This window comes from Poeciliopsis prolifica, unplaced genomic scaffold (genome assembly GCF_027474105.1).
Source record: "Poeciliopsis prolifica strain line A6 unplaced genomic scaffold, Auburn_PproV2 SCAFFOLD003, whole genome shotgun sequence".
Classification (NCBI taxonomy): Eukaryota; Metazoa; Chordata; class Actinopteri; order Cyprinodontiformes; family Poeciliidae; genus Poeciliopsis; species Poeciliopsis prolifica.
This window is the reverse complement of record NW_026562378.1, coordinates 7579209-7604003: the sequence shown is the minus strand read 5'-3', so window position 1 is coordinate 7604003 and position 24795 is coordinate 7579209. Positions and strand designations below refer to the sequence as shown.

At 38.8% G+C, this 24795-nt stretch overlaps 1 protein-coding gene across 6 annotated transcripts in view; it reads right to left on the bottom strand.

The window, feature by feature from the left end:
* cita (citron rho-interacting serine/threonine kinase a) overlaps positions 1-24795 on the bottom strand; it is a 39975-nt gene that overhangs the window by 4452 nt on the left and 10728 nt on the right. The window contains exons 11-47 of one of the 6 annotated variants that reach the window (XM_055027347.1): positions 21309-21414; positions 20579-20722; positions 20298-20417; positions 19446-19616; positions 18921-18974; positions 18780-18833; positions 18397-18537; positions 17379-17507; positions 16910-17005; positions 16599-16715; positions 16016-16125; positions 15628-15802; positions 14104-14301; positions 13817-13870; positions 13387-13584; positions 12213-12406; positions 11966-12101; positions 10726-10830; positions 10472-10612; positions 10152-10259; positions 9834-10026; positions 9026-9187; positions 7970-7993; positions 7416-7553; positions 6002-6182; positions 5815-5906; positions 5562-5666; positions 4626-4795; positions 4181-4225; positions 2067-2147; positions 1825-1960; positions 1394-1533; positions 1158-1250; positions 970-1078; positions 699-827; positions 497-577; positions 332-410 (exon numbers count right to left, since the gene is read on the bottom strand). In XM_055027347.1, the coding sequence (XP_054883322.1) occupies positions 332-410; positions 497-577; positions 699-827; positions 970-1078; positions 1158-1250; positions 1394-1533; positions 1825-1960; positions 2067-2147; positions 4181-4225; positions 4626-4795; positions 5562-5666; positions 5815-5906; positions 6002-6182; positions 7416-7553; positions 7970-7993; positions 9026-9187; positions 9834-10026; positions 10152-10259; positions 10472-10612; positions 10726-10830; positions 11966-12101; positions 12213-12406; positions 13387-13584; positions 13817-13870; positions 14104-14301; positions 15628-15802; positions 16016-16125; positions 16599-16715; positions 16910-17005; positions 17379-17507; positions 18397-18537; positions 18780-18833; positions 18921-18974; positions 19446-19616; positions 20298-20417; positions 20579-20722; positions 21309-21414 (4509 nt within the window). The remainder of the gene's footprint in view (positions 1-331; positions 411-496; positions 578-698; positions 828-969; positions 1079-1157; positions 1251-1393; positions 1534-1824; positions 1961-2066; positions 2148-4180; positions 4226-4625; positions 4796-5561; positions 5667-5814; positions 5907-6001; positions 6183-7415; positions 7554-7969; positions 7994-9025; positions 9188-9833; positions 10027-10151; positions 10260-10471; positions 10613-10725; positions 10831-11965; positions 12102-12212; positions 12407-13386; positions 13585-13816; positions 13871-14103; positions 14302-15627; positions 15803-16015; positions 16126-16598; positions 16716-16909; positions 17006-17378; positions 17508-18396; positions 18538-18779; positions 18834-18920; positions 18975-19445; positions 19617-20297; positions 20418-20578; positions 20723-21308; positions 21415-24795) is intronic. The other 5 variants (XM_055027348.1, XM_055027351.1, XM_055027349.1 and 2 more) reach the window with 5 other exon arrangements.

Genomic DNA, 24795 nt, shown 5'->3' with positions numbered 1-24795 from the left:
TGGCTTGCGTGATCTCTTGCGATCTTCATATGGGGTAGAGGCATCAGAGCCAGGAATTTAAAAAAAAGAAGAACAAAAAAAAAGCTTAGTGATAAAGGAGGATCACTCTGCACATAATCTCCTGGGGTTCCTGTACAAAGGGTTCTTCATTTTACTTCTAGAATTAAATCAGTTTCTTTTCATTTCACACTACATTTTAAATTTAACTACATTAAATTTAATAATTAAATTATTAAAGTCTATGACAGGATTACCAAAAGCTGTATATAAAAAAAAAATCAACAGTATACATCTTTTAAAAGCAAAATAGCAAACAAAAATAGCCCCTTACCCAAGAGCAGCATGTCCCTGAATTTCAATAACATCCAAAGAGTTGAAGTAAGTCACAAACAGGTAGGGCTCTCTGTAGGCTGAAAAACCAACATTTCATTCATCATCATTGTTGTTTTTTTTACCCTTTAAAATCAAAGAGACACCCAAACTGGTTGACATTTACCAAATGAGAGAGGCAGACGGCTCCATTTGATATCGTCTGTTCTACTTCTGCGGCCATATGCATCAACGAACACACCAAACTCTGCAAGACAAAAGTCCAGAAGTCAAAAGACCCAACAGGAAACACAACCTTTCCACTTTGGTGGACCTGCTAGAAATGTGTCATCAATATATAGATGTAACCACATAAATAAACGTCAAACCGTGGAAACAGAGCAGATACTCGTCCTTCTGTGGGGCTGTGGTGACTTGGATGATGGAGATGGGGAAGCTGTGGGAGGACGCGGCGAAGACAGCCGAAGCCAGCGTTACGTCGTTTTTATCCAAAAACTCTGCAGAAACGAATCCCCAGAGATATTTAGCTCATTCAGGTGTGAACTCTCCAACGCTGCTGTGACAGAACTGCTCTGCTATAAACGTTTGTGTAAAACAATCTGGTTATAAAGAAATAACAGTTCAAATTAAGACACGTACCTTCCAGCACATACTGCTTCATCTCGATCTCATAGAACTTATTTGTGCCAATTATGATGCTGTATCCAGTGAAGTGAATACAGCTGCATGGCTCTGATGTCTCAATCTCCTGCAAATGCAAACAGGGAATTGATGAGCATCCTCTTTAATTTCCTACTCCGAGAAGATCTTCCACGCCGTTCGTTCACCTTTCTGATGCAGAACTTGTTGAGGCTTTCATTGTGTCGCAGGATGGTAATCTTGTTAGGCATCGCAGCACAGATACAGAGTCCGTTATCGATCTGCAAAGACAGAACAGCTCTAATCAGGACAGAGGTAAATATCTGCAATCACCGCTCTGTTGTTCCTGTTAAGATCAGCTCAATAACTGACTGGGTGACAGTCCGCCAGGGTGTAGCTCCATTTACGCAGCAAACGGTCTCACCTTTCCAGAAGAGAAGAGGTGGCATCCCTTCACTGTCTCAAAGATGAAAGGGTTGAGGTCAGGCTGAGCTGGGAGATGGGACTGTGACAAAGACTGTTTCACCTTCTTGATTTCCACCAAACACAGCGCTCTCTCCTCCCCTGAATGACATCAGCCAGAGCAGGCATTATAACGTAAACAAGGAATTTCCCATAAATTGGGGGTTTAGCAAGTAAATTTATAGCTTTTAAGATCTTTTTTATGCCTCTAGTTCCAACATATATGACAACTAATTATTTAAGAGAAGAAATAAGAAAACTTGTAATTGACTCGATGCCACTGTATAAGTGTTGCTGCAGTAGGAATGATTATTACTTTTCTCTTAAGTTAAAAACAATAATTTCACAGTGAAAGTGCTTTCACTCAGTTCTCATACAAAGAGAATGTTGTACCAGTGATCATCAGCAGCTTATCAAGCTCCCTCAGGATCTGGATCTGGAAAACCGAAGTCAGTCCAGGGATGTGCGTCAAAGAGTTCTTGATGACGTTGAGAGCATACAAACCCTCCTCAGAGCCAACTAGAACAATCTGAAGGAAAAGATGAGGCAGGCAGAGAGGAAAATGTAGTAGTCAGAGGCAAATTGCCTCACCACAATAATGGTTAAAAAGCTTCTTTTTTTTGTGGTTACTGTACCTGATCTGTGAGAGGCAGGGTGCAGTTGATGTCTAAGCGGTCATCCCCCTCCAGCTTCAGCAAAGAGTTGCCCAGAAGTTTCTATTAAGACAATAGACAAAGAAAAACAGAAAAATTCAGAAATCTGCAAATAAGTTGAATTGGAGGTACGCAACACTCAGAGAGAGGCAGCCAGAGAGCTTTTATGAACAATATTAGCAAAGCACCAATATAGCAAGGCTTATTTCACATACAGGGTTATATATGAAGCACACAATTTGTTATACCTCCAGTAAACTGCAATCTTTCTAGTTTTGTGAGTACTGTTTTCTTTTTCTTGTAATTAAGTGTTAAATACATTTCATTATACATTATCTATCTATTGCAACTGAAGAGAGAAAAAAATATTCAAATAGCCAAAGATCAACAATACAAGTCTTGTATGTGCTCTGTGATATTTCTTGTAGCATCATTTTTTCTGTATAATTCGCATTAGTGAATCTGGAGGTCTAACAGAGCTCATCGTAATAAAGCCAAAGAGATGCAGTGGAGGGAAGAGCTTTAGACAAAAGGACAGCTGCACTGGAGAAAATGATGAGGGAAAACTGGATAGAAAGTAAAGTAATTTAGGGAAAAGCCCACATGTAAAAAACAGGGAAAGACATAAAAAACAAGCCTAATATGAGATAATCTTGCAACAGTAGTCTGTAATCAGAAAAAAAACATTTAATCTGGTCAAGATTATGAAGCTCCTGGCTGGAAATGAAAACACAAATTTTACTAGTCTTTGTGTGATGTAAACAAATGAGGCAATAATTCAGGGTTGCACCAATAAATGGGCTTTTGACCAGAATGCATCAACCTTTTTTATTTTAGCTTGGCCTGTGACCAGCTGGTCAGAACATCAGCTCCTCTTGCACAGCACAGAGGAGCACAGAGGTACAAGGTCACAGCAACAACTAAAACAGTGTAAATGTGACTGAAGAAAAAGCTACTCTATTTTTAAATGACCTTCTTAGACCTCCCTGTGGGTCATTAAGGCTGTAAGGAAATGAGAGTTGAAAACTTTCAGCAGATACCAGGAAGGTTAAACACAGTACAGCAAAGTTACTTTGTTTTGAGCTTAAACCTTTGTTTCACATGAATTTGGAAATGTTAGCAATGTGAAAATCTTGGTTACGTCTTTTCAGTTTGTTCCTGCACATTCTCTACAATATACAATCAGAAACAGTTGTTAGAGTAATGCTAACCATGCTAATTGCTAATCACTCCGGTTGTGTAGCTTTTAATTTGGTCGTTGACTCTCGTAAAACTCCCTGTTTTGCGCAAACTACAAAGCGTGGGTGAATGTTTTTATACCAGAGTGTGTGTTATTTTGCAACAGGTTCAGCCTTTATCAACAAATCAATACATTTAGGATTTGATGCCACAAGTCTTATGTTAAAGTTAGAAACATAAAACTAACTTTCACATTAGTTAGTCTTATGAAACCAAATTTATAAGACTAATTTATGTTAAGAAACCAAATTCTTGGGGAAATTAGAGGAAAATCTAGACTCATTTCATGTGACTGAGTTTGTGTTCACAGCCAAATAAACTTAAAAAAAACTGGAAGAACAGCTAAAACAGCTAACAGTAGAGGTTAGAAGATAACAAAAAGGTAATGTTTAGATACAGAGAAGGTAGAGGCAAGGGCACCGTATTTGGAGAAAAGCTGCAACAATTCAGAGCTAAGCTAGCACTGCAAAGAAAGCAGAAGATGGGGGGAAATGTTGCAAGAAAACAGAAAGGAAGGAACAAGCACCAGCCCATGATTTCTGCTGTGGCAAAAACTGATCATGTCATGATTTACCAAATAGGGCTTTAGCACAGCTTTTGCAAAAGCATGCAACACCACTAAAATTTCTGCCGCAGCATGTTCGTGTCCATGCGTTAATGTGGTTTCTATTAATGAAAATATGTGATGACTGTTTTTCGAAGGCATCTGTTCTCATCGACCATATTGAGTAAGTGCCCCTGGACTGTGCTGATGTCCACTATTGTGCACACAGTTTTATGCATATTGGGGACAGCTGACACATGCTCAGTCGGACGGACGACTGAAGCCCAAGCGTTCGTGCAGCCACTTACTGTACCTGAACCAGAGGTGATAGGTTCTTCTGTCTTTTAGAAACGCCTGCCTATAGCATGATCCACATAACCAGGTTGAATGGAGATATACGCGCACACACACGATCGCAGTCACACACCCACCAACCAATTTATTCACAGAGGAGGACAACAAATAGGTACAGGATGAAAATATTGAACACATGCAAAGAGAGAAAGAAAGAAGAGAAAACAAGAAGTGAAGATGCTGGACTGATGAGGAATAAAAAGCATCTTAATTCACTTTTTTCAAATTTTGCCCCAAACAAGAATAAGATCTTTTGATTTGGTTAAAATCGGTCTAATATTAAAAAACCAAGGACTAGTTTCACACCTCTTGTTTGCAAAAGTATTTACATATCGAGCATCACAAAATCTTAAAATAATGTATGAATACTTAAACTTCAACTTGAATGACAAAATTATACTTACCGCCTCAGCTTCTGCTCTGTCTTTAGACCCACGGCTACCGACCACGACAGACTCCAGCACTGCCACCCAGCGCTGCTTGTCAGGGAAGCTGGGAGCCATGAAGTAGAGGCACTGGCCCGGCCAGCATGTGGTGTGGGGATGGGACTCCAGCTTCAACACATACGGAATGTCTGAGAAACAAAAATCAGAAACTCAATATAAATGCTCAAATGACAGAATACCTTTACAAAATACAAACGAAATTTCTGGTGAGGAGTGAAATATAACTAGGAAACATCCACATGCATTGCCACTTAAAATGGCTCAATTTCACAGGTGCATCAGATCAGGAGTAAATGGTCAGAATATAATTACTCAAAGAGGTTTTCCCTGTGTATGCAAGAATAGAAGGGTTTAAGAATAAAATAATGAAACTCCGAGTATAAAAGGGTGCTTGAGGAAATTGTGACCTCATTTGTAAGATATAAAAAAATTAATTAATTAATGGACAAAAGAGAGGTGATGTAGAACTGAACCTTTGAAAAAGGCTGTTTGAAACCCATTAAATATCTCACAGATGAAAGTTTAGATGGCTTCAATGAGCTTTAACCAATATGAGTAACATGATCAGTAAGGCAGCAGGTTGCCCCGACTTCTTCCTCATTCAGATTACAGACTGTGGCTGATAACTTTTGTTTAAGGATCCAAACAAGGTAAGAGTTTAATGACCAACCGTAACTAAATAATTTTTTTTTATTTTAGAAATACAGTATACAAGTTTACACATCAATATTTGAATATTTCTCAAAAACAAAAAAAACAAGTAGTTGTTGGTATGGCCTATTTTTTTTTTTTAAATAAATGTCATAGCTAAAACAAACATTGAAACCAGAAAATGACAAAATGAAAAACTTTCAATATATTTTCATTAGCAAAATTAACTGTAGTTTTTCTTACCCGACTTGGCCGTGTTGATGAGCTCAGAGGCACCGACGGCTCCATGAACTGTGACCTCTCCATCACCTAAACACAGCTCAAACTCCTCCTCAGCCTTCAAAGAGTCTAAAGAAAAACCAAGCAGATGGATTCCACACAGATCTAAACAGAAAAACCTGAACTTAAATCATAACGTAATAATTACAAATTCAACAGAATTATCTTTCTTTAAAAATGTAATGCATAGGGACAAAAACAACAAACAATTGTTGACCTTCTGTAGGTTCGGTATCATAGACTGATAGTTTGGTTCCATCCAGAATCACGTATTTCCTCTCCCATCCTTGCTGGCCACGTTTGCCATTTCTGACCAGTGAAATATGAAGGTTTAAACTATTTATTATTGCTGTATAAAACATTCAGAAAATCTGTAAGGTGTCTGTACCGGGGGAGACTATTACCTCGGCTGCTTCATCCATCCTTCGAGACGAACATGCCCTGAAGCCTCCTTCATTTGCAAAGCGGGTGAGTTTGTCTTTTCCCTGCACAGAGCCTCTGAGAAGTGAGTGGCATACTCTGCTGGCAGACCACATGTGGCCGGCAAACACGGGGAACACTTGGGGTGGCACAGGGTGTGGCACTCTGCAACGGGACAAAAAGAAGTATGAAAAAGCCTTTAAAATAGATCCATCATTACATTAAAACAACCCCAAAATTCAGTTTTGTTACCAAATAGAATGATCCTCTCTGGGTATTTAATCGTGCTTATCAGAAATTGTAGAGTTCATTTCAACTGTTCATGGCACAGACTGGCCTTTTAAATTTAGTTCAGAAACTTGGTTTTAGCTTGTGGCCATTGCTGAAGCCTAACGTGAGCCTGACTTATTCACTCCAAATCAGTTTTGACGCCGGTTTAAAAATCAGTGTCCTGTTAAAACGCCCGACTGTGGCCAAATTTCAACCATCTGTCCCTCTCAGATGAAAAGAAACTGGTGAGAATAACTGACGAACTGAAAGCTTGACTTCAACTTGATCTGTGGAGAACAGACTGGCAAGATGGCCCTTGAAGAAAGGGTTTCATAGTCAGACATGGCTGTATTGCCACAATTGCAAAAGGTGTCTGCAAGGAAGGTAAGGTTTCAGAAAAAACACAAAAACTGTTCAACAGGGGTGTCTAAAGTCAATCCTCAAGGGCTGACATCCTGCTTGTGTTAGTTCTGTTCATGATGATGAAGGAATCGTGATAAGGGTATGTTAGGAATAATCAGGATGCAAGACTTCCTCCAAATCATTCTACTTCACTTCAAATCAATGACTAGATGATGGGAACTTGGGCAACACTGGCTGTTCCAGTCGGACAACGAGAACAAATTTATTAAAACAAACTGAGAAGATAAAATGATTGGAAATGTGTGGACTATTTCTGTTGGGCCCTTGGCAAAAAATGTGGTAAGAAGAGTGATCAAATAACCAGCTGGAATTATACCAGAGTCCTGCTGACTGCTACACTTTTGTTTTTTCAACACATTGCCAAGGGAAGTGTGTTTAAACATTAGTGGAGGGTGGATGCATGTATGTAATCACACCAATATGCTCCCAAAATGTTTAAGATGTTCATCCCAATGAATGGGGTAAATGTAAACTCCAGACCAGCAGTCGATTAATCAACTTGGACACTGTTGTCTTTGTTATTGTCTTTTCTAAGACAATAGCTGTGAAACCGATGATCCTACCCAGGAAGAAAGAAGCCAGATTAATCCATCTAAAGGCTGCATTACAAGAATGATTTCAGTATTTTTGTTATTTCCTGCCGATAAAGTGTCCCCGGAAATATTTTAATGTTCCATCTGTGCCGCTGAAAAGCACGATACAGACCTAAACAAGTGGCAGCCTGCCGTCCAAAGTGAACAGTGTCCAGGCAGACGGCACATTTGGCAGCCCTCATGTTGAGGCCAACAGTGAAACGATGAGGAATGTTGTGGTGCATTCTTTCTTTCACACGGCGGCCGAATTCTGCAAAGCAAACAGGGGAGAGAGAGAAAAAAAAAAAAAAAAAAGGACGCAGAGATAGAAGTTAGTGACATGAGGCAAAGTGGTACGTTAGAGGACAAATAACTGCGAGGATCGGCAAAGATTTGTATCAGATGCGTTATTTTCAAGCACTGGAAGGCATTTTAAGTAATGGATTTGGAACTGGGCCTTAAAACAGTCAAATTAAAAATCAGATTACACATGCTAGTAAGCATGAAATGTATTTAAATGCTCCTGAGTGAAAAGCCACCCATCCTACAGAATACGTCTTCCTGTCTCAAGGAAGAAAGCAGGTTAGGCAGTGAAAAAGATGAACACATCGATAGCGAAACGTTTCCACACAGTGCAGCATGCTGGCATCGCAGGTGAGCTCAGGTGTTTGATGGTGGCTAACTTACTTTCGAACGTGACCCTCCTCTTTTCTGAGAGGGAAGAGGGAAGAGACACAAAGAAGAAAGTGGTCTAACAACAGCTAAATGCAAGCAGAAACACACCGACACCAACAGCCTGAATCACAAAGCAAGAGCAACCAATTCTGCCCATTTTCTTACAGGCGTTAGATCCTTAGTTGTTGACTGATTGGGTTGGTTTGTTCTGAAATGTAGAAACTTTTTTTTAACTCAGTGAATTTCTTTATACTGACTGTTGAGCCGTTTATGAGCTGTGGCTGGGATTCAATCGACGTGCAACCGAGCTACGGTATAAGCAGCGGTGGTTCAGTTTCCATGGCGATGACTGCATCAACAATGTGTTTTTGCTTCAAATTAGAAGACAGGCCGGATTATTTAAAAGCAACCCAGCTTTTTTATGGTTTATCTACAGTTCCTTTGTGTTCTTAAAATCTGCAACAATTTAAAAAAAGTTTTCACGTAAAAAAGTCTCAGTTTAACATAAATACTTCTGAATTCCACTCATAATTAAACAATTATTTCCATTTATGCACTAAAATCACGTCTCCAGATATAGGCTTTTGATAATGTTTCAAAACGGGGCGAAAGAACAGCAACAACGGATCAAATTTGTTGGATTGTGAGGGATGACAATTTTTTGTGGGTAGCAAAACCATGAGTTTGTTTCAAGATATAGGAGAGCATCCATTTCTCCTGTATCAGGAAGTAGTTGCTCCTTTACATCCAGAAAAATTGTTACAACCTTACCTGAATAAATAGTCAATTAAATCTGATACTGTTTTATTCATAGCATGTTCATCTGCAAGGCAGTCTTAGTTTAGCCTAATTCTTGCTTTGTGAAAATGGCCGTTGAGAGAACACATGGAGCACAGGACACGGACAAAAGAGGTGACCAAACAGTCCATTTGTTAGCGTCAGGTTGAATGCGCCCGAGAGGGGAAACACATTAACCTCAGTACAAGAAATTCATTCCTCATATTTACACTGAGTAAGAGATCAACACTGTTGGTTTTTATTGATGTGGTTACGTTTTGTTTGACTGACCTTCAGGTGTAGACGTCTCCTTGCAGCGAGTGGAGGGGTTGAGCAGGCTGCTGGGGTTGGGCTGATGTTCTGGAGATTTGACGATGGCCGACATGAGGATCTGGTGCCGAGCCTGGGCTGGCGTGGAAGGAGCCAAGTGTTCCTGGGCTTTGAAATGAGCCGCTGTGACACCAGATGCAAATACAACAATAAATTATAAGATCAGGAATTTTTGACTTTTAAAAGAAATTGGGAAACTGTTTGAAATAAGACTTCTTAGGTTTTTTTTTTTAAATGCTACCAAGATACATTGTAGTAAAATAAAAAGTCAGTAAATTTAAGTTGTAAAATCTCAGCCGTAATTTAAGTTGGACAAACAACAATGTATTATTTAGCATTAAAATAAATAATAACCATCCATAAAAAAATTCAAATTGAAGAGGTTGCAATAGAAAACATTGTTTGTACTAGAACAAATGTTGAAGATCATAAAAGTAGAACTTCCTAAAATATCTCTAATGGTGTTTGAGTGGGAAGTAAAAAAATTGTCCTGTAATGACATAATTATATCCTATAAATTATTAACTTTATTGTAATAAGTATGTGCAATTAATGAAAGGGAGAAGGAGGAGAAAAGAGTGAGGACAAGAGAATGGGAAGTAAAACCAAAAGAAAGATTAAACTTTTTCCATAATTTGCAATAATTTAGAATTGATATTTATTTAGATATAATTGTTACTACTATTAATCTCATCAATGTTATCATTACCATTACTAGTATTATAAAGTATGAAGTAAAGCCCAGAGTTTTAAAGATGGGCGACCGTACCTTCTTCTCTGAGGGAGCGCAGCTCTATCCTCATCTTCTGTAGCGCCTCCTCCAGCTCTGCACATCTAGAGCGCTCCTTGTCCAAGGCCATTTTCATGTCACCGTACGGCATAGGGACGGCCGGCTGGGCCTGTTGAGCCAGAGCACCATTAGTCGTGGTGCCTACATCTTCACGCCGCCGTCCAAAAATACCCTGAACAGAGGAGAAATGGTAATCCGCTTATTAATTTATCACATGACCAGAACACTGTTTACTATAAATGCTAAGGCTGATTGAGATCGAGGTACGATTCTGTAAACTGAAATATTTTCTTGTACCTTCTTTTTTTTGGTGGGTTGGTCCATTTTGGCCTGCAGGAAATCAATGAGTTTGGTCTGCTGGGAGATGGTGCCCTCCATTTTTACTTTCTCATGGGAGTACACAGCCTGTCGTACGGAAATCAGAGGCTCAGAGAAGGAAATGCCTCAAAAGATGGCTTTGAAAAGAAGTCTGTGTGGGAAAACTAATCAGGATTTATAATCATCATTGCTCTACTGAGACACTTTTCGCTGTGACTAATGTATTTAATAATTAGGAGCGTCTTCCTCTCCAGAGGGAATCACATTTCATTCGTCTGAAAAGGTACAATGGTGAGGACCTGTATATTTTCCAGCTGGTACTCCAGGTCTGTCCTCTCAGTTTTGAGCATGTCTGTTTGGTCCAGGGCATCCTGAAGGCCTTGAGTCAAACGGAAAATGTGGCTTTTCTGAAGGTCCATCTGCTGCTGCAGCTTTGCTTGCTGAAGGAGAGAGGGGTTGTCAACCAAAAATACAGTTAAAACAAAACCTTTCAAATCAATGTTCTTAATAGGTACAGGCAGGTTGCTCTGGTTAATTGCTGTTGACTCTCTACCTCTTCCATCAGCCTCTGTTTCAGTTCCCTCTCGGTCTCCAGTTTTTGCTGCAGGCTGCGAGCGTTCATCTCCAGCATTGCGTGCTTCTTCTCCAGATCGTTGAGCTGTGACACAAGCCAGTCACAAACATGTTTCACAAAAGAAAGCTACGTTGGCTGACAAAGCTAAATTTACCAATGCCAAAGAAAACGTCTGTTTAAAAAATCTGAGCTTCTAAATTTCATAAAGATAAAAACATGTTACAAAAGTGGAGAAGTGGAGAAGATTGGAAAGTTCACACTTTAAGATTACACATTACCTAATACTGATGTATTCTGATCTAGGTAGACATAACATGGTCATATGGAAATAGTTTATTGTTGTATTTAAATGATGAGTTTGCTCACAAGACAGAATAATTGACTTCACATTTATCGGATAACTTTGATCATAAATGTTACGCTAAGAAGTAATTCTGAGGACAAAGACTGTAATGGGGGAAAGTTTTTTCTAAAATATTAAACTAATGTCTTTTGGAAAGGGACAGAAGAACTACATGCTTTATGCTGCCTTCAATAAGCCTCCAGCATAATTCTGGCTGGATATTTATCCACTTTTCTAATTAGAAATGAGCTCACATAAAATGAAGGATTTCCTGGCACAGACTGTTTGTACATTTAATTCATAATATTTTAAATTATCCATAAAAATAAAAGTCCAATCCCGGCTGCATTCATTCTGAAACCGGTTTTGATGAGTTAGTGATCACTGTCCTGTCTAAACAACCAAAACTGTGCCCAAAGTCAAACGTCCAGCAATATTCACACTCAGTATCACTTCTATTATTGGGTTTACTTGGTCAGGGAGTTAAAAATAACACAATACATGACTTCTGGGAACTAAAAAATGTCTCCAGAAGTCATATTACTCATGTCTGTGGGCAGCTGTGGCCATCCGTCAAACTAGTGTTCCACTTATCTTCTAGGTATTGCCGGTTTAAAGCTTTGCTTGTTCGCAAGCTGTGCTTAAACATCTGAATCAACTATCTTTCTTCTGAGGCTGATTGTTTACATTCCATAGTCAAACTTGGGTCATAATGTGGTAATCCAGTAGGAAAATGGTCAAATGCATCTACAAAAGCCCATTCCCACAGGTACTGCAATTGCATGCATTCGTCAAATAAACTACATATGGTTTAGAAATAATAGACTGTAAGGAATAAAGTGAAGTGAATGAAGTGAAGACAGACAACACACTTACAGTGTCAGACAAACTTTCAGCTTTCAGTCTTTGTTCCTTCAAAGCCTGTTGTAACGCCAGTATCTCAGCCTTATGCTCTTTGACGGCCAGTTCCACTGCCTGACGAGACTCAGTGCTGCGCTGCTCTGCACGAAGCCTGTGATCAGAACCAAAAAATTGTCTAGTAGTAACAATGAAAAATCTAATATATAAAGAGAATGACATTATCAAGTTGTATGTTAATTTGCATTTTAAAAACCTGCTTTACCTGTTCTGCTTTTCATTATCCAGTAGTCTTTGCAGGTCTCTGGTCCGTCTCTCTGCTTGGTTTTTTTCGTCCTCCAGAGCTCCTCTCCATGCCTCCCACTGTCTCTCTTTCTCCAGCAACTCGTCGTTCAGAGACTCCAGCTCCACCACTTGCTCCTCCAGCATGCTGCATGTTGTCTTCAGTGTCTCAATGTTCTGGGAGCATAAATTTAAGAAAAAAAAACACGGTTTGTCAATATCATGCCATTATTCTTACTTTACTTTTGCTTTAAATGTTGTTGTGTCCCACAAGGTTTTTATGTTACACACAAAATTACTGCGACTCTGAATGAGTATTTTAGTTTGCTACTAATCCTTTTTCATGTCTAAATGTATAATTATTATTTCTTTAATTGAAATGCATTTCATTCCTCGCCAGCTGAGATTGAAATCCACACCATGCAGATTTGACCAACTCCAATTTATGATTTTTTAAGACCACCATGAATGGACTTTAAGACCTTAATCACAACAAATGTACAAAAGAAGATTGTATATATATATATATATATATATATATATTATATATATATATATATATATATATATATATATAATATATATGTTCTTGATAGGTACAGGCATGTTGCATATATATATATATATATATATATATATATATATATATATATATATATATATATATATATATATATATATATATATATATATATATATATATTCTTGATAGGTACAGGCATGTTGCATATATATATATATATATATATATATATATATATAATATATATATATATATATATATATATATATATATATATATATATATATATATATATATAAACAAACTGCAGATAAATTTGCATTTACAAATGACAGACGCAACAAAGCTAACAAGGCTTCATTAGCAGCTGGTTAGCGGTAGCGTCAACTGCCTTGAGTCAGAATACAATGAAGATGTCTGCGTGTGACTCAAACTTTTGCCTTACAAAAAATTCCAAACATTAAATAGTTGTGAAGTAGATTTTCTCTTTAAAGAAAAATCTACTTCACACCTGCCACAAAAAAGTTTAAGACCTGTGATAGTCATATTTGAGGCCAAATTACATTTTTATTCATAAATTTAAAACTTTTTAAGGACACTCTGTTAAAAAACAATTTAACTGCTCTCATTTAACCTGTTTCTGGTTGTTGAGGTGCATCTCCCGGTCAGCCACCTCTCTCCTGAGGCGGTCCACCTCCTGGCTGAGCTGCATCTTATCCTCCCTCTCATCCGACGCTTCATCGAGCTGTTTTGACAAGTAGAAGTTCTGGCGGTTCAGCTCAGCATTCTCCTGACTCAGCTGCGTAAGCTGCTCCTCCAGGTCAGTGATCACCTGAGGCGAAACAAACAGGTGGAGGCGTTAACCCCATACAGATAAGTGGTCATAATACATAAATATTTTTTGTTGCTGTGCTAAAATGTAACTCGATGCACCACAACTCTTGTATCTGTAATGAGATCCTTAGTAGATTAGTTATTTCTTAAACATACTGCACAAATCTTATGGCAAGCGTTTGATAGTTGTGATCAGAAAAGAGGAAAATGAAGGCAGTGTCAGCACTTACTGAACAACTGTCCCTTAAGGCATCAAATTTGCGCTGAATATCGTCTCTGTGGTTCTGCAGAAAAAAGGATGACAAAAATAGATATACAATGTGAAATTATGTATTTTTGGTGTCCCAATGTAAAATTATCCTACAATTCCTTACATGGTTCTGAGCTGCCATAATGGAAAAGGACCCGAGGCATTTTGCTGCAGGATATCTACCTGCCTTATTGCCTCTATGCCAAACTTACTGAGCAGCAACTTTATGAGATCTTGTCCTTGTCTGCATGGAGTAGCGTCTCTTACCCTCAGTGCAGTGATTTCCTCCTCTGCCTCAGCAGTGGTCTCTTCCAGCTCCGTCTTCGCCTGCTGCAGCTGACTCTCCAGGGCGAGCCGTGCAGCCTGCAGGCTACTGATCTGGGACTCGCGCTCTTGAAGAGACAAGGTCAACTCTGACACCTGTCTCTTAATCTCCAGTTTCTCTTCTTCATGTTCAAGGCCCATCTGCATGGGAAACAAGTAAGCCTTTTTGACAAAGAACTCAAATTTCATCAAATTGTAGCAGATATCGCTACTGTTGTCTGGCTTAAAAAAACAAAACCTGCTTAAAAATAACGGTGAAGTTGGCTGTGAATTATAAATAGATGGATATAACTTAAGATACAGAAAAAAATGTAGCAAGAAATGAATTAACATTTGTCTATATATTCTGTTTTCTTTTTCAAAACTTATTAAGATTTAAAAACATTTAAATTACAAAATAAAGTAAAAGTAAACAACAAGGCATGTTGGCTGTTCCTTCAGAAAAACAGAACTGTCTTTCATTGGTTACTGGTCATCTTGCACTTTTGAAATGAGCTTTTATTTACCCGTCTTAATTAATAGTAGATTAATGTGCACTCTGCTTTCATCATAGTTTGTGAACAGTTTGTCTGTCATGAAAAAAGTTACATTTGGAAATGTCATCCTGCTTGAAATTTCAAAGTTGACTGATGTTTACAATTATCAATTGTAATAACTCCTGGTACGGGACAATGAATGGAGTGTAAACTGTCAACTCCAACCATTTGGTCTTTGTAAAATAGGGCTTTGTTCATTTAAAAACAGAGACTCCTCTCGCAAGTACATAGTTGGATACTGACTCTGCTCCTAATTTAAATAAATAAAAGACGAAAAGGATAACAAATATTTTAAATTCTTTCAAATATAATTCCTAAAAAGTAATCCTCTAAAAAAACACAAAAAAAAAAAAAAAAAAAAAAAACAATCACGTATCAGAACGTTACGAAATCGTCAGAATTCTGCCACAAAAATCTTTTCCAGGCTAGAATCCTATGGTTTCCTCTGAGAGATGGCAGAGGAGATCTGTCTGTAAGCTAAAGGACAGCGAGGTGAGTATTTAGTGCCAGGCTGTGTATCGTGTCTCAGTAGAGTGCGAGAAGGCAGAGACATGACAGCAGGTTGTCTGTCAGCAGCATCTACAGACAAGCTCTCAATAAGAGGAGGAGACTTAATTAGCAACCTTTTTATCAAACTGGTTGCTGCGATACTAAAACATGTATCTTACAAACCAATTTCCCCTCAAGTTTTTGTTTGATTTTTATTTCTTCCTCATTTGTTGAAATCCGGCCAATAAATCTGAAATTTTCATAGTAGGGATATTTTCTAGATTTTAATCTATTGCTACATTTACATGAAAGCTACAGAAGCAGACTAGCTGATCAGCTCCTTAATCCTGTCATGATGCAAGGCTGGATTCCGTGCTGGTTTAAGTGAATGACTTAATCTTGAGCTTACAGATTTAGCACCGTTTGCCTTCTGTTCTCTTACCTCCCGCAGCCGACTCTCCAGCTCCATCAGTCGGCTTCTCCTGGTTTGCTCCTGCTGACTCATTTTCTCCAAGTGCTCCTCCAGTTTGGCGTTCTGAGCCTCTAGCTTGCCTGCTTGAGACTCCAAGTAAAACTTTTGCTGACGAAGTTCTGAAATCATCTCCTCCTGGGCTTTCCTGCCCAGAAAAGGAAACACAAATATGGCTATTATTTATTTGGTTGACTAATTTCTTAAGTAAGATTTCTTTAAATAAAAACAAAAAACAAAAACACAGCAATATTCAATATTTGAAATGATAAAGTCCAGCGTTGTTTAGATGTATACTAGTGAAGACACCGGAGTAAAAATCTCCAGAGAACAGAATGTGCTGGACGCTTTGTTCACTCACATATTCTTCTGGGTGTAGATGCTACTGTTGGCAGCCAGCTTGTTAGCTTCGGACAGCTCAGCAATGCGCTGCTCCAGGTTCTTCATTTTGGAATCCATGGCATTGATGGTCTGCAGTAGAGCAGGGATGCAATTAACACCCAGCCCATCAACACAAACCCAGGCATCCAAAAGGTTTCTTGATCAGTTTGTGAATAAAGTTGAAAGAATAACAGCAGATAACTAGCCAGCACATTTTTGTTTAAAGTTAGCATGCTGTTAAATGTTTACAAAATCCTATTTGAATCCATTTAGCAGTTGACGATCTGGAAAAGCTTCTTAACGGCTTCCAGGCTAACACATTAAGCCCGGGCCTTGTTGAGCAACAAGAACCATTCTGCCAATTAACTTGTCAATCCAGCTAAACTGCAATTAGAAATTACTGAGCCAGCAACCAAATTATATCTGAACAAATAAACGTACATCCAAATCATTAAATGTTCCCAAATAGGCAAGTTAAACCCATGCAGGTCTTAACTAAGTAGACATAAGTAACTTCTGAGTCTCCTTCAATAAAGAATTAGAGAAAGATTTTGCTGTCTTACAGCTTTCTGTTCGCTGATTAGTTTGCAGTTTTCTCTCGACTCCTCCTCCTGCTGTGCCCTTTTTGCCTCGAGGCTCTCCTTCTCGGCCATGTCTGTCTTCATCTGGGACTCCAGAACCTGAATCAGTCAGAGCCAGAAAACAGGAGACTAGTCAGATTGTATCAGAGATGCTCACGCTTCATTTATAACCTGCTACAAGACACACTTCATGGCTTAACTATGAAACCTGGGGTGGAAACTATAAATGAGCATTTTCAGGTTTTGCTGTGAAACATGTGACGACGACATTAATTGAAAATTTTCTGACCCACCTTGATCTTATCTTCATAAAGCCTCTCCTTCTGAACCAGCTGAGTTTCCATCCTCTGAGCCGTTGACTGGGCATCCCGCAGGTTCTCCTCCAGTTCCTATGAACATTATGAACATTATAACAACATCAGCAGTAACAATTAAGACAGAACCATCAACTAATAAATTCACTCTCACTCAAAACTACAGGAGAAATAAAACAAAGAAAGAAACTTGCATTAAAAAGTTGGAAATCCACAAGCTGACTGTAGCGGTGCCTGTTCATGCTGGAAATGGTCAAATCCATAAATGTAACACCAAATCTTTTTAAACTATCTGCGAGCCTCAGCTCCCTACGTCCATTTCCTACATCCATTAATGACTGAGCCTTGACCATTATGGGGCTAGAAGGGTGGAAGGCGCAGGGCAGTGGGGAAATTAAGGGTGGAGTAGTGAAGAGTATTAATGAGCTTTAATCTAAGGCTCTCCCACCAGGATCTTTTCGGCCATCTGCTGGATCTGCTGAGATTTGGTCTGAATGTCATCTTTCAGCTTATTCTCCCGACGCTCGACCATCTCCAGCCTCTTCACTTGGTTTTCCAGGGTCTTCCTGCCCTCCTGCTTACACAGCAAGAAAGATCCAGCAGAAAAAGTAAGTGCACTGAAAAGTGGTGATGATGACACAGAAGAATGGAAAGCAAACAAAAAAATAAAACAGTAGAAGTAACTTATTATGCAGGGTAACAGTGGGTATTTATCTTCAAATAAGAATTTTGACTTATGATAAATTTCAGCTACTGTTAAAAAAAAAAAAAAAAAACTCACAAAAATGTTATTTTTACTACTTTTCTCCACTCTTTGTCTCAGCCTGGAGAAACCAGTAAATTCAAAAACAGGATTAAATGATGTCCCAATGTGCAGTTTAGTGATATAAACCACACTTCTTGAAGAAACCCATTTCAAATAAAAATGTTTTCCAAACACAGTATTTGTGTTTGTGGCGCTACAAAAACTGTGCCTTGAAGTTACATAAAAGTAAAGAATAAATGGTATCATAAAATCCTGTGATAAAATTCTAAGTCCATATCTACCTTAATACAGTGCCTTGGAAAGGTTTAAAGACCCCTTGAACTTTTTCACAACTTATCATATTGCAAACAAAAACTTTGTTTTATTCCAATTGGGATAAGAGACCAAAATACAGACCTTGAAAGCCCAGAATCATCCTAACTGGGGGAAAGGCTGGCATGGCATGCTGCTGGCTCTAAATAGCTTACAGCTGCTAGGAGTTTTTTTTTTTTAATGACTTCTTTTAATCAAAACATGCCAGGTTTGTGGAGTAAACAGCAGCTGGCTTTTCATCTGTCTAGATTCCTCAACCTGACTTGTCAATCTCTGCACCTCCTCAAGAGTTCTCAAATGGCTTTCAGCTTTTCTTCCTGACCGTTACTCGCCTTCTCCAACAAGTAATGCTTGGCACCGAGTAGTTCATACAGATTTAGGCTGGTACCTCCGTCTCTCTCAGACGACGCTTTAAAGTATCACTGGAGTCGGTTTTCCCCCGCAGGCGCTCCAGATCCCGCTCCAGTCGCTCTTTGGCCTGTCGGACATTCTGCAGCAGCTCCGTGGCTTCTGTGCTCGCTTTCACTGCCTGGGGAAAAATCAGAAGGTCAAAGGCTGCTAATGTGTCCCAAGACAAGCATCTTGATGTGCTCGTCCAAAGCTTACCCAGGGAGGTCGAAGAAAAAAGAAACAAAAATCTACTCATGTGAATAAACTGAGTTCTGCAGCACAATGCAAATCAGACAAAGCTGCTTGCATCCCTACATTTTTGCAGAGTGCCACAAACGTGTTCTTTGTTTGAGGAACGGGAAACGATACAGGTAAATTTACCTTAGACAGTTTGTCTTGGAGCTCCTGGATTTTCACCTGCTGTTCAGAGTTGGTCTACAAGAAAGCAAAGAGTGAATTTACTGATCAAATTTGATAACTGCAGAGTTGCAAAAATAAACAGCAGCCTGATTCCTCATTTACCTTCTCAAGTTTGGAAAGAAGCTCCTCCACTTCAGCTTTTCCCTGCTCTTTAGCCTGAAAACGAATAACCCTCGACAGGTTAGTCAACATGTCCCCACGAGAACACAGCTTACTGTTAAATGATGCATGTCTGAGAAATAAAAAGCCTGTTATTTCATAGGTCGATTTTAGTGAAATTTGTCATTTGAATGTCTATATTTATTACCCAGCAGAAATGTACCCACAACTATCAATACATTAGTGCAGTTTTTACTACTACTTCTGCTACTTTTAGTTTATACTGAATTAATCCAAGAGTTTTCAAGCAGTGGAGGGAAAGCAACCACCATGGATCTGCAGTTTTGCTCCATCGCTGGACACAAGAAATACCTTCATTAAATTTGGATTGTTTCATTTCCACAACAAGCAAATATCAAACTACTACACAATGAGTGCAAATAACTGAATGGAAAACAATAATTTAAAATTGAGGATTCTTTAGATAATCTATAGATCTACTTTGTTTTGATGAAAAAGTAAGTAAACCTTTTGGATTCTCTGCTGGTATTCCACTGCTTTCCGTTTAAGTTCTTCACTTGTTTGTCTGGAGTCTCTCAGCTCGGCTTCGTAGAGGTCGCTGCGACGCCTTGCAGCTGAAAGGTCCTCTTCCAGCTGCCTGATGGTCACTTGCATCTCCTCCAGCTGGGCGTGGTATTCCTGAGCAGCACACGGCGGTGAATAATAACGAAGGGTGAAAAACATAAAGCAAAAAAAGAAGGTGAAGATGTTAATGTTCATTTAGTAGTTAAAAAATGGTTTCGATGGGTCCAAAGATCATTCCTTTGTTCAGATTTGTTTTCTAATTAAAAGGAAATAAAATAGTGGGGTCATTTCAAGCGGGGCAGAGTCCAAAAGTAAATTTATGAACAATTGATATCCATAAATTTACGACGGTGAAAGACAAACCTCACTTACTAATAGAACATCAACATGGATTGAAATCGTAGTTATTTGTGGTTTGCCTCTGCATATTTTACATGCATCTGATGATCTGTTAAGTGAAGACTTGGTGGGTTCAAGCCAGTGTAATTACTGGGCGTCCCCCTGCCCTCTGTATGGTGACTGGGAGAACCTCTTGGTCAATTGCTCATGTTTTGAACCTTGCAGGGATGCCATCTGCACTGATGACCTTTATGAGTGTCGGCCACCCAGAGGGGAAGCCCCGTCTGTGTAACAGACACACAGAGGGGGGAAATATTATCTCACTGCTTCCTCACTCACTCTCCTATCAAATACGGCTGAAAATAAATCCTGAAAATTTACAGTAGACTTGGAAAAGATTCCAATGTTGTGAGTGGAAAAATGAAACCTTTTTCTCTCTCTCCCCCTATGACATACTTGTTCCTTAATTTCTTGCAGCTTGTTGCTCTGTTCTCTTATGTCGTGCAGCAGCTGCATGGCCTTATCGTCCTCTCTGGAGACCTCGACGCGTGCCTCCTCCAAGCTCCGCTTCAGGCTCTGCAGACACATGCATGCAAACACAAGGTCCAATCAACACAGTCGGTGGTGTAAAAGTTGCACAGATGTCTGGATGAGCAATCACCCCTTTAACAACAGCACATTCAAACGTTCTCCGGCAGCCTCCCAACACATCTGAATGAGCTGGTAGTATGACTCACGCTGCACTCAGTAATGTAGGTGGCGAGGTCTTGCTCCAGGATGCTTCTCTGCGTCTCGGATGCCTTCAGCTCCACATCCTTCTGGTGGAGCACTGACTCCAGGTCAGTCATTTTACGCTGGAACCTGGAGATTTCTTGCTCCATCTTAACGCAAAGAAAACGCGTTCAAGCAAAGGTTAAAAATTTAAAACAATAAAGAAAGGAAGGAAGAAACCATGGTTTTATGCTCAGACTGTGAATGTGACCATACGCTGCATGAAAATTACAAAAATGAGCAGCAATATGTTTGTATGCCAACTCACACTTGGCCAGTAATGCTTATTCTGATTCAGATTATGAGCGATTTCTCTGACCCATCACACCACCGTGAATGCCGCAAATTACAAAGCTGTGATGTTATACAAACAAAAAGATTATCTTGGCTTATTGAAGCACAAACAGAAGCTTCTCTGATCTGTGTTAAGCCAGTCTGCCAGAATAAACACGAGTCTGGTAATAAAACCCACATTGTTGGGTCGATTTTGTTCAAAATCCAAAACGTGCAAACAGAATTTTACAGTTTCCAATAAGGAATTAGTCGTTTTGGTTTGCATGAAATTTCTTTTTAGAGGATGCTTACAATACAGTGTTGGAACAAAAGCTTGATTGAACAAATCTCCGTTGGGAATGAATGAATGCTTCAGTGACAATGAACTGTGATGAAACATAAAACGTGGCTTTGCTCTCCTACCTTATGGCATTTGTCTTGAGTTTCCTGTAATTCTTTGCTTTTCAGATTAAGCTTTTTTTCCATGGAGTTGGTCTTAGCAGGTGAGTTGAGGCCTGCAGACACTGACCTGAAATAGCAGCATATCAAGAAAGTCCTTAGTGGACTGAAGAAGACACAGGTCCTTCAAACTAGCTGCAAAACACAATCGTAGCATGACACATCAGCATTAACATCCGTATCGCCCGATTTTAGTCCTTTCTTAGCACATCGGTGGATAAACACAAAATAAATTGAGGGGTGGCAGTGGCTCAGGAGGTAGGGCTTCATCCTGTAACCTGTAACGAGTTGGAACCTCTAAAAGAATGAAAAGTCAACCCTCCTAATTAAATGTTTTTATTACAGGAACAACCAATATACTGGATTGCGTGGTTCAATGCATACTAATGCATTTTACTCATTACTTTAAGTTGTTTTTCTAAGGAGAAAAATAAATATTCTTGTATTACCCTAGGAGATAAAATTTATAGATGTACAATTTATATTACATTTTGCTGGACTATACATTTAAAGGTTTAAATATACTTTAACTGATATTCAAATTTTGTCAAGGATGTTTGTTTTTATATTTAAATTTGGTAAACAGCCTACAGTATATATCTATTTGTGTAATGGCAAACAAAAACACAACACCTAAATGTATCTTTAATTAATTAAAGTAAAGGTATTTGGGGGTGGGCTTAGTAAATGTAATTCAGCCTAAGTCACATAAGGATGGCAGCCAATCCTTGATTCTGTCCAGAAATTAATGCACCATCATTGTTAAAGCTCCCTTAAGGAAGAGGAAGGACAACGCATTATGACAGGAAGGTTTTATAATGCTGTGATAAAAATTAGAATGCCGACACAAAGCCCACCATCAAAAATAAACATCAAGGTTTGCCTTGAATCAGTTCTTTCTATTTAGCGGCACATCTAGTCCAGCAATAACACTCCTGCCAACAGTTTGGGTGAGATGCATGAAAGCCTTTCAGAGGAGAGAATATCATCTATTTTCTATTCAATATGGTTTATTCAATACAAAAACAAACTGCAGGGAAGAAAAATAATGAGAGATGCATGCATGGAAATATTTCCTCTTTTTCTGACTAAATAATGTGACAGATAATTTGATCAATTTCTATCAGTCTTTAACTTTGCAGTGAGTTTAACATTCCTATTTTTTCTGATTCATTTCCTTTGAAGTATTAAGAGCACGCACTTGATGCGGTTTAATCTGCTGTGCTGGAGACAAAACAGCTCTGGAATAAATGAACAAGCCTTTATGAATGAGTTTACAAACACAGCAAAAGGATCTTTAACAAAGTTGACTCAGCCTGAGTCACAGTGTTAAAAATAACACCACAAAAGCAATCCCTGCTCTCTGTGCTTGCTGCAGTGAGGAGAGATCCCCTTGAAACATATCAATACATGGAGCATACACTACATAATATAAAGCAGAATCCCCCACCCACCCACTCACATTGAGCTGTGCTACATAAAGACTGAAACGCCACAGTCATTTATTTCATGGGAATCCTGATTACAACCGAAAGCCAACAACAAGCAGCCAACACAATTATGTTAGGAATTCACTTATCTCACTGCTGTTTAGTTGAATAGTTAAAAGAGGCTGTGTCGAGAAAATACTGTAGTGATTAAAAAGGTATCCAGTTGCGGTTTTCAGGTTGGGGTCTATTGTTTTTCTATCTATCTTTCATACAAGTGACAAAACGTCAAAAGGAAGACGGATATCATTTTCATAACATGCAGACTGCTTCCTGCACCTTGAAAATGAGTATGGGTACAAACTCTATGTGGCTCTGACATATTGTAGGCAAAAGAGAAAAGAAAACAAAAAAGAATACAAAGAATGTACAGGAGATAAAATATTAGATCCCTCTGTAAAGAACATCGTGGTTGTCATTTCTTTGAACTGTGGCTGAAAAATAAATGAGGACTCAGTGCAGACCACATTACTGAGGGGAATCAATAAAAGACAGGAACAGGAGGAAGGTATGTATGTTTAAGGCTTATTAGCATTGATCTGGTGTAAACACGGAATATATTTATGATGCAAGAGAAATATGAATATGAAGAAAATCCACGTAAAGCCACAAGGCTACTGCTTTGTTGATCCTGATTTCTAGCTAGAAATCAGGATCAACAAAGCAGTAGTCGGGAAATTATGTCTTCTGATAATATGCCTTTTTTTTACTAAGCAAAACAGTCTAAACAACTATTTAGCACGCATCATCTGGTGGCAAAAATCAGCCATATTTTACCAATATTCCCATATTTATGAACAAAGATGATGAGGAACAACTTAGGATTGCTTCATTTAAATTAAACTCACATTTTATACTTTCAAAATTGGTTCTTCTAAATGTCTATATAATAAAAGAGCATTTCTTACAAAAAATTGTGAATAATGAGTGAAAAGCATAAGACCTCCAAGCCACGGATCAAGACTGATTTGGCAAACAATATCAAGGTTTTATGGTTATAAACCACAAAAATTAGAGCTTTATCTGGCTGCCTGAAGCACACAGGCCCTCCTTCACTTGTTGCTCCACATTGCCTATCTGCTGACTGAAAAAAGCCGACCGATAGGCATTAGCAGATTGCAGAAATCTCTGGCTGTGAAAAACACAGAAGACTGTGGTACAGAAACTGAAGGAGAATCAGCCAATGCCATAGGTAAAGTACCTGCAAGGAAGCATCGATCAACATGCTTGTTAAAAAGATGCCTGCAGAGTAGCTACTCGAGCAGACAGCCTGACTAACTAAAATCCAATTTCAGCTTAGTCCACTTATGTTGCATGAAGATATAACATTCTGTGCGAGAACTGCACATCTGTGTTTCTATCACTCTGTGTGACCTTTAACATTTTGGGCAATGTCATTTGCATCCAATAGTCCCTTGTGATATGAATATTGGACACCCTTGTATTGTGAGGATGATGATGATAATATACTTGCAATATATTTTGCAGCCCTTTTTAGCTCAATAAGAACTAACATTAAATGTGGCAGGTATTTAGTCTCTATTTTTGTTTTCTGTTTTGAAAGGTTTACTAAAGGCCAACATGGAAAGGAGTTTTACTTCCTCCCCTATAATATTCAAGTGGGGCAACTGGTGCTAAGAGGTAAGTCTGAAAGCTCCACTTAATGATAGGACATCAAAGCTTCCAACCGTCCTCAGCAGATATTGCCAAAACTGTGGGCATTAGCTGCCAACACAGCTCACTAAAGAGTAACCTTACACCATGTTATAGCTTTGGACGAGAGTTAAATGGTCAGCTAAATGAATATAACTTATCCTCTGGTGACTTTGAATAAAACTTTTACACCCTGCCAGCCATCTGGCATCATTCAGGGAATTCTAATAAGGAGCTGTCAACGTATCATACTCTCAACCTAAGTGTTAGATGACAGACCAGAAAGACTTTCTACTCCGCTCCAGTCAATC